Source organism: Panulirus ornatus, chromosome 64, assembly GCF_036320965.1.
Source record: "Panulirus ornatus isolate Po-2019 chromosome 64, ASM3632096v1, whole genome shotgun sequence".
NCBI lineage: Eukaryota > Metazoa > Arthropoda > Malacostraca > Decapoda > Palinuridae > Panulirus > Panulirus ornatus.
This window is the reverse complement of record NC_092287.1, coordinates 9,447,797-9,457,796: the sequence shown is the minus strand read 5'-3', so window position 1 is coordinate 9,457,796 and position 10,000 is coordinate 9,447,797. Positions and strand designations below refer to the sequence as shown.

At 43.4% G+C, this 10,000-nt stretch overlaps 1 protein-coding gene across 5 annotated transcripts in view; it reads left to right on the top strand.

The window, feature by feature from the left end:
• The window catches only part of LOC139746336 (uncharacterized), a 448,223-nt gene that overhangs the window by 241,298 nt on the left and 196,925 nt on the right, over nucleotides 1-10,000 (top strand). The window contains exon 1 of one of the 5 annotated variants that reach the window (XM_071657497.1): nucleotides 7,632-7,724. The exons of the other annotated variants lie outside the window; for them this stretch is intronic. Within the exon in view, the coding sequence (XP_071513598.1) occupies nucleotides 7,706-7,724 (19 nt within the window). The 5' untranslated portion in view covers nucleotides 7,632-7,705. Of the gene's footprint in view, nucleotides 1-7,631; nucleotides 7,725-10,000 lie in introns of those variants that run through there. 5 annotated transcript variants of the gene reach the window in all.

Genomic DNA, 10,000 nt, shown 5'->3' with positions numbered 1-10,000 from the left:
TCTTTTTTTTTCACCATCCTGTCTTTTTTTTTCACCATCTCGTCTTTTTTTCACCATCCTCGTCCTTTTTTTCACCATCCTGTCTTTTTTTTTCACCATTCTCGTCTTTTTTTTCACCATCCTCGTCTTTTTTTTACATCCTCGTCTTTTTTTTCACCATTCCTCGTCTTTTCTTTTTTTCACCATCTCGTCTTTTCTTTTTTCACCATCCTCGTCTTTTTTTTCACCATTCCTCGTCTTTTTTTTTACCATCCTCGTCTTTTTTTCACCATCCTCGTCCTTTTTTTCACCATCCTCGTCCTTTTTTTCACCATCCTGTCTTTTTTTTTCACCATTCCTCGTCTTTTTTTTACATCCTCGTCTTTTTTTCACCATCTCGTCTTTTTTTCACCATCTCGTCTTTTTTTCACCATCCTCGTCTTTTCTTTTTTCACCATCCTCGTCCTTTTTTTCACCATCCTCGTCTGTTTTTTCACCATCCTCGTCCTTTTTTTCACCATCCTCGTCTTTTTTTCACCATCTCGTCTTTTTTTCACCATCTCGTCTTTTTTTTTTTCACCATCTCGTCTTTTTTTTTTTTTTTTTCACCATTCCTCGTCTTTTCTTTTTTCACCATCTCGTCTTTTTTTTTTCACCATCTCGTCTTTTTTTTTTTTTTTTTTTTTTTTTTTTTTTTTATTTTTTTTTTTCTGTTTTTTCTTGTTCGCTTTGCGCAGAGTGAGAAACACAGAATTGCGACCCCATGAATGATGATGAGATCTCGATCAAAGCCGAGGGATTAGAGAGCCACAAGGAAATCCTCCCAAATGGCCTCATTTCAGTTGACCATTTATCATAGTAATGTCGTTCTCGTGGTGTGAGATCCTCACGTAAAGACGAAACCACATACAAGCTTTTATTCCAATCTTTACGTCTATTGTGAGGGGGAAAAATAAAGACGAACCCACACAAGCCTTTTATTCCAATCTTTACGTCTATTGTGAGGGGGAAAAATAAAGACGAAACCACACAAGCTTTTATTCCAATCTTTCCGTCTATTGTGAGGGGGAAAAATAAAGACGAAACCACATACAAGCCTTTTATTCCAATCTTTCCGTCTATTGTGAGGGGGAAAAATTGAGAAAGTTTCTTTATTAGTTTTTTAGTATGGGTCGTCCGTGGTGTGGTGGTTAGCGTTGCGGACGTCTTGCACAGGTCGCCAGTGTCAAGCGTATAGGTTCGAATCCTGGTTTCCTGGTAATCGGTCCACAAACAACACAGGTGTTCATCCTCCTCAAGGGATTGGTCGATGAATTAAGTATATATATATATATTATATATATATATATATATATATATATATATTATATATATATATATATTCTTTCTTCCAAACTATTCGCCATTTCCCGCATTAGCAAGGTAGCGTTAAGAACAGAGGACTGGGCCTCTGAGGGAATATCCTCACCTGGCCCTCTCTGTTCCTTCTTTTGGAAAATTAAAAAAGAAACAACAGGGGAGGATTTCCAGCCCCCGCTCCCTCCTCTTTTAGTCGCATTCTACGACACGCAGGGAATACGTGGGAAGTATTCTTTCTCCCCTATCCCCAGGGATATATATATATATTATATATATATATATATATGCATATGAACGCGCACTATCAAAAAACATACTGATCTCCAACAGCCAGGATCGAACCCGGGTCCCCGTGCGAAGGAGGCGGGAGCATTAAGGCTAGGCCAGCCTAACAATAGACGGCGCAAAATATACTAAGTCTTGTTCTTAAGTCTGTTTCTCAAACGAGACAGCAGCTTCACCCTCATCCATTCCAATTGGCAAAGCATTCCACATATCCAAAGTCTCCCGTTGAATATAACGTGTGTTGTTTTGCAAAGCGTTTGCTCAAAGTAGTTTCAGTGAAATCGCTGAAGTCGAGAGATTCCAAACCTCTGTAATGATCCTGAGTACCTGTATCAGATCAACTCTTAACCTTCTCCCTTATAACCTTCTCCCTTATAACCTTCTCCCTTATAACCTTCTCCCTTATAACCTTCTCCTTTATAACCTTCTCCCTTATAACCTTCTCCCTTATAACCTTTTCCCTTATAACCTTCTCCCTTATAACCTTCTCCCTTATAACCTTCTCCCTTATAACCTCAGTAAATCAAGGTTGTTTCGTCTGCTCTCATAGATTTTGTACCTCAGGCCCAGGAACCATTCATTATATTACCTCGCCGTCGTACTTTCCTCTATCCATTCTGTCTGATGGGTTTTTTTTTCAAGGTGTGTGTGTGTGTTTGCGTGTGTGTTTGCGTGTGTGTGTGTGTGTGTGTGTGTGTGTGTGTGTGTGTGTGTGTGTGTGAGTGTGTGCGTGCAAGCGCGGGCGCCAATTGCTTGTTGGTTTGTGTGTCTTGTCCTGGTCGTAATAGAGGTGGGTGGGTGGGTGGGATGGTACACCCCTTTTTCTCCTGTCATCTCTCTCTCTCTCTCTCTCTCTCTCTCTCTCTCTCTCTCTCTCTCTCTCTCTCTCTCTCTCTCTCTCTCTCTCTCTCTCGTAGGTGGAAGGGACGGCATTGGTCAGGTACCCGAGCCGTTCCCTCCACTCACCCTCCACCTCACTCCTCGCCCTCATAGTGACATAGACAAGAAGTTGTCTGGCCGGCCAGCAGGCCGGCCATTATCTACCCCAGCAGGGGTCAGACGGAGAGAGAGAGAGAGAGAGAGAGAGAGAGAGAGAGAGAGAGAGAGAGAGAGAGAGAGAGAGAGACAGCGCTTGGATGGCTAGCCTCCTTACTCTCCCACTGTGCCGTGAACAAAGGACGAACTACCTGCAAACAACGAGAGGAGTTGCAAACAAACATGAACAGTCCACTGAGAGAGAGAGAGAGAGAGAGAGAGAGAGAGAGGGTCTCTCTCTCTCTCTCTCTCTCTCTCTCTCTCTCTCTCTCTCTCTCTCTCTCTCTCTCTCTCTCTCCCCCACTCGACCAACTGCTGGCCTTTTCACCAACTTTCTATTTTCAGTTTCTCTTTTCTTTTTTTTCACCATCCTCGTCTTTGTTTTCACCATCCTCGTCTTTTCTTTTTTCACCATCCTCGTCTTTTTTTTCACCATCCTCGTCTTTTTTCACCATCCTCGTCTGTTTTTTTCACCATCCTCGTCTGTTTTTTTCACCATCCTCGTCTGTTTTTTCCACCATCCTCGTCTGTTTTTTTCACCATCCTCGTCTTTTTTTTCACCATCCTCGTCTTTTTTTCACCATCCTCGTCTTTTTTTTCACCATCCTCGTCCTTTTTTTCACCATCCTCGTCTTTTTTTTCACCATCCTCGTCTTTTTTTTACCATCCTCGTCTTTTTTTTACCATCCTCGTCTTTTTTTCACCATCCTCGTCTTTTTTTTCACCATCCTCGTCCTTTTTTTCACCATCCTCGTCTTTTTTTTCACTATCCTCGTCTTTTCTTTTTTCACCATCCTCGTCTTTTCTTTTTTCACCATCCTCGTCTTTTTTTTTCACCATCCTCGTCTTTTCTTTTTTCACCATCCTCGTCTTTTCTTTTTTCACCTTCCTCGTCTTTTCTTTTTTCACCATCCTCGTCTTTTTTCACCATCCTCGTCTTTTGTTTTCACCATCCTCGTCTTTTTTTTCACCATCCTCGTCTTTTTTCACCATCCTCGTCTTTTTTTTTCACCATCCTCGTCTTTTTTCACCATCCTCGTCTTTTTTTTTTCACCATCCTCGTCTTTTTTCACCATCCTCGTCTTTTCTTTTTTCACCATCCTCGTCTTTTTTTTTCACCATCCTCGTCTTTTCTTTTTTCACCATCCTCGTCTTTTCTTTTTTCACCATCCTCGTCTTTTCTTTTTTCACCATCCTCGTCTTTTTTCACCATCCTCGTCTTTTTTTTCACCATCCTCGTCTTTTTTCACCATCCTCGTCTTTTTTTTTTCACCATCCTCGTCTTTTTTTTTCCCCCTCGGGACAAACTTTGGTTTTGTTAATGACATTATCCCTCCCTCCCTTTGTGACGTTGTACGAAGATAATGTTGATCTGTGTCATTCTTTACGTCTACTTACTGGCTGAGGTTTAAGGGAATAAGAAACAGCAGGAGTCCAGGGGGACACAGCAGGAAGGGGACACAGCAGGAGACCAGGGGGACACAGCAGGAAGGGGACACAGCAGGAGACCAGGGGGACACAGCAGGTAGGGGACACAGCAGGAGTCCAGGGGGACACAGCAGGAAGGGGACACAGCAGGAGACCAGGGGGACACAGCAGGAAGGGGACACAGCAGGAGACCAGGGGGACACAGCAGGAAGGGGACACAGCAGGAGACCAGGGGGACACAGCAGGAGTCCAGGGGGACACAGCAGGTAGGGGACACAGCAGGAGTCCAGGGGGACACAGCAGGAAGGGGACACAGCAGGAGACCAGGGGGACACAGCAGGAAGGGGACACAGCAGGAGTCCAGGGGGACACAGCAGGAAGGGGACACAGCAGGAGACCAGGGGGACACAGCAGGAGTCCGGAAGACCCAGCATGAGACACAGCAGGAGTCCAGGGGAACACAGCAGGAGTCCGGAAGACCCAGCATGAGACACAGCAGGAGTCCAGAGGACCCGGTACGAGACATACCAGCCGTGATGATGTAAAAAAAGGCCATCGTCTCAGGTTACACAGACCGCTGACGTTCGCTTTGCCACTAGAGAGAGACACACAGAATTGCGACCCCATGAATGATGATGAGATCTCGATCAAAGCCGAGGGATTAGAGAGCCACAAGGAAATCCTCCCAAATGGCCTCATTTCAGTTGACCATTTATCATAGTAATGTCGTTCTCATGGTGTTAGATCCTCACGTAAAGACGAAACCACATACAAGCTTTTTATTCCAATCTTTACGTCTATTGTGAGGGGGAAAAATAAAGACGAACCCACACAAGCCTTTTATTTCAATCTTTACGTCTATTGTGAGGGGAAAAAATAAAGACGAAACCACACACAAGCTTTTATTCCAATCTTTCCTTCTATTGTGAAAGGGAAAAAATAAAGACGAAACCACATACAAGCTTTTATTCCAATCTTTCCGTCTATTGTGAGGGGAAAAAATGAGAACTGGTTTCTTTATTAGTTTTTTAGTATGGGTCGTCCGTGGTGTGGTGGTTAGCGTTGCTGACGTATGCACAGGTCGCCCAGTGTCAAGCGTATAGGTTCGAATCCTGGTTTCCTGGTAATCGGTCCACAAACAACACAGGTGTTCATCCTCCTCAAGGGATTGGTCGATGAATTAAGTATATATATATATATATATATATATATATATATATATATATATATATATATATATATTCTTTCTTCCAAACTATTCGCCATTTCCCGCGTTACCACGGTAGCGTTAAGAACAGAGGACTGGGCCTCTGAGGGAATATCCTCACCTGGCCCCCTTCCCTGTTCCCTCTTTTGGAAAATTAAAAAAGAAACAACAGGGGAGGATTTCCAGCCCCCCGCTTCCTCCCCTTTTAGTCGCCTTCTACGACACGCAGGGAATACGTGGGAAGTATTCTTTCTCCCCTATCCCCAGGGATATATATATATATATATATATATATATATGTGTGTGTGTGTGTGTGTGTGTGTGTGTGTGTGTGTGTGTATAGCGTTAATGAGATGGCTAACATTTACTCGTGTCGTCGAAGCTAACATAAAAAAATAAGATCAGTGGACGATTTATTTAATGAGCCCGAGTGTGTGTGAGTACCTCATGCCCGAGTGTGTGAGTACCTCATGCCCGAGTGTGTGAGTACCTCATGCCCGAGTGTGTGTGAGTACCTCATGCCCGAGTGTGTGAGTACCTCATGCCCGAGTGTGTGTGAGTACCTCATGCCCGAGTGTGTGAGTACCTCATGCCCGAGTGTGTGAGTACCTCATGCCTGAGTGTGTGAGTACCTCATGCCTGAGTGTGTGTGAGTACCTCATGCTCGAGTGTGTGAGTACCTCATGCCCGAGTATGTGTGAGTACCTCATGCCCGAGTGTGTGAGTACCTCATGCCCGAGTGTGTGAGTACCTCATGCCCGAGTGTGTGAGTACCTCATGCCCGAGTGTGTGTGAGTACCTCATGCCCGAGTGTGTGAGTACCTCATGCCCGAGTGTGTGAGTACCTCATGCCCGAGTGTGTGAGTACCTCATGCCCGAGTGTGTGTGAGTACCTCATGCCCGAGTGTGTGTGAGTACCTCATGCCCGAGTGTGTGTGAGTACCTCATGCCCGAGTGTGTGTGAGTACCTCATGCCCGAGTGTGTGTGAGTACCTCATGCCCGAGTGTGTGAGTACCTCATGCCCGAGTGTGTGAGTACCTCATGCCCGAGTGTGTGTGAGTACCTCATGCCCGAGTGTGTGAGTACCTCATGCCCGAGTGTGTGAGTACCTCATAACTGTAACTTTACTGACAACATCCTTTGCTAGATAAAGTATGAGTGAGGGCTGGAAGTGAATTCATGTATATTGAATAATTAAGGGTATGAATGAGGGATGGAAATGAGCCCATGTATATTAGGTAATTAAGAGTATGAACGAGTCATGGAAATGAACCCGTGCATATTAGATAATTCTTTCTTCTAGCACTGACTATATATTTTCCTTTCAGTGTTGTAATTGGAAAGATTTTGCCTTATATCCCACGTATCCTACAGGGATCGGACATAATAAAGGAAAGGGGAGGACTGTGTTAATACCCAAGTGTTGAGTTACCTCGCGTAGGGGAGTTGGTGTGATAAACACGTATGGTTTTGGAAAACACACAGGCGAAGTTGTCGATGGACGAGGAGGGAATCGAATCTCGTTCAAGGGACGATAGGATTGGAAAGGTTAAAAAAAAAGGGAAATTCGTCTTGGAAGTTGGTGATTCGTGTTGGACATGATCAATTTGAAACAATCTGGTTATATGTGCGTCCTAGAGTGAGTTGTGATGATCAATTGGATACCGTCTGGTTAGATTTGCGTCCCAGAGTGAGTTGTGTTATGAGATTCAACGTGTCTTTTGGTAGGTTTAGCTTGTTTTACCACACCTCCGCGTCACGAAGGAACATTAGACAGTGAAATATGATGGATTCGACATCCCACACTCATCACTGTTGAGAAGATGCGCAAGGGAATGCAAAAGGCATTTAATTCACAGCAGAACACCGGGATCCCTTCGTGGCTCGTTGTGATATCAGAAGATATCAGAAACTCACAGACCAGTGACGCATACAGATCACAGACATACAGATCACAGATAAGAACATGTAGGTCGTTTATATGCTTTCAAGAATATTTCTAGATGGATTCAAAGGATGTATTGGGCTGTCGATTCAGTGGAAGAACTTGGTGTATTCAGGTGGTGTGAATGGGGAGACCTTGGGTCTCAATTGATGAAAAGGGATTCAAGGAGTAGCGTCCTCTGAGCCTACAGTCGAGCAAGAAAGAGGTGGGTTAAGCAGACGACGAAATGTCCAGATATCAGAGCCATCTGTGTTGCAACGACCTAACTAAATGTCTACACTCTGCTTTCGTCCGATCGGTCTTGGTATTAGCGAGTTGGGCACGTAGTTTCCTGTCCTTTGTGAAAATGCCAAGAATGTCCATTGTTTATTTAGTTCTGTACAAGGGCAGTGTGAGAGGTTGTGCTGGTGGAAGTTTGTGTACGATGTGACGGCTTGGGCGAGCGACCAGAGACGATGTTATTTTCATGGTCACACCTGTCTTAGGTAACTACATGGCTGTGTGACAAGGTTATGTATGGGTCTAGCACTAAGATAGATACTACAGACGAGGCCGTTTTCACGGAGTCGATGTACTTTATCGTGGTTATAAAGTCATTAGATTGGAGAATAGTCCCGGCATCTTAAAAATATTTGGTTTTCATTATATATATTATTTACCCTAGGATCACTTGCTATGAATGAGTCCTGGTTTAACCTAGGACCTTTTCCTTTTTGTAAAGTGTAAAGTCCTGGTTTAACCTAGGACCTTTTCCTTTTTGTAAAGTGTAAATGGCTGTGCTGGTTGCACTACGCAAAGAAATGCAGACCACTTTCAAGTAAGGAGTTCCATATCAAGATTGTACTCCCGCTGGAACCGCTGAACCAAATGTAACTTTTCACTTGTGTAACTTCGAGTAGAGGGAGTCCAGTGACACCCATTTTTGACTATATATATATATATATATATATATATATATATATATATATATATATATATATATATATATATATATATTTTCATACGATTCGCCATTTCCCGCATTTGCGAGGTAGCGTTAAGAACAGAGGACTGGGCCTTAGAGGGAAAATCCTCACCTGGCCCCCTTCTCTGTTCCTTCTTTTGGAAAATTAAAAAAAAAAACGAGAGGGGAGGATTTCCAGCCACCCGCTCCCTCCCCTTTTAGTCGCCTTCTACGACACGCAGGGAATACGTGGAAAGTATGTGTGTGTGTGTGTGTGTGTGTGTGCTCAGAAGATGAGGAAAATCATAAATACAGCTCGTGAAAACTACTACAGAAGTTTATTCATTGAAAGTGCAGAAGACAACAACACTCTGGCAACGTAAGTTACCAGCGATCGTTTGGCTACTGTCGAATCGCTCCTAACCATCATAAAATGTTTAATGACTTGTGTAAATGCTTCTCTTACTGTGATGATAAGGGTTAAGTTCTGTCACGTATGGTCCTTATGAAATGACAGGGATAGAGGTTGATCAAAAGGTTGTTAGAGTAGATAGAGTAATAACATTGATTAACGAAGTCGTGCTTAAGTTTACCAGTTTTGGCTCGGCCATTCACAGAGCTTTTGATGTGACGTGACTCTCATTAACGACAGTTAAGGATGGTAGAGTATGGACAACTGGCTGAAGGATCGTGGGATATATTGATCAGTACTTGAATGAAGAATAAACGGAGGAAAAGGTGCATTAACGTAGCGCAATTGAAGACATTTGACATATTACCGTTGAAATTAGATCATAGATTGAGTTCGGTACTACGTCGGAGTTGAAGGATGGGGAAACTTAATAATTCAAGGTTCATTTTAGGGTTTGTAAAAGGGACAGCATCTCACCAGAGTTGCTGGAGTGAATCGAGGCAATTAAACCGTAGGATAGAGACTGCTATGTTGGGTTAATCACTCTCATAGCTCTGGCCTAAGGAGGTAGTGGCTCGTATTGCAATCGTAGTGGTGTAATGTCGCTATTTGAAGCGTCGTATTCTCTGCAGCGACGTCGAATAAGGAGGTAGTGATGAGGGTCATAACGAGCAGGGAAAAATATAAGGGTTTCCGAACAGAAATGAAGGACGAGACGCGTGATTGAGCATCGTATTAGCTTAAAGTAAACACAAACGTAAGTAAACAGACGGAGACCCTCTGAGGCTGTTAGCCCCACCGTCCAACCTCCCCACAACACATCGATTTTCGTATGTATTTGTTTACTTCGAATTTTAGCGGCCTGGGAAAGTTAGATGAGGTGTTGATGGGTTCTTTTGATTATCTTACAAGTGTTTTTCTTGCATATTTTTACCTTAGGTGTGAAATACAGAAAGGCTTTGGTAGGGATAACCTGTTATTGAAGGCCAGGTCTTGGGACATGGACGATCCCTGGGTTCAGTCGAGTCTTACAAGCTGTTGTCGACTTTGTGGCCAGAACTCCAGCCGAAGTTAATATCCCGTTCATCTACCGACGAAGTAAGATAATTGAACACCATCGTGAGCTAACTTGAAACCCTTAAAACCCTAATCATACTCGTGTTATTAGGTATCATAGAATGAAATATGATGCTCCAAATAACGTTCTTCCAACATTGGTCTATTATCTGTACCTTAAATCTACCATCGTGGGTAATGCTTCGAATCACGCTATGCCACTATTGGTCAATATTATCTACAGTATACACTGATCTACTATCGTAGTATCATTGTTGGTCTATTATCTACACACTAATCTACAACGTAGCACCACTGTTAGTCTATCATCTACACACTAATCTACTAGC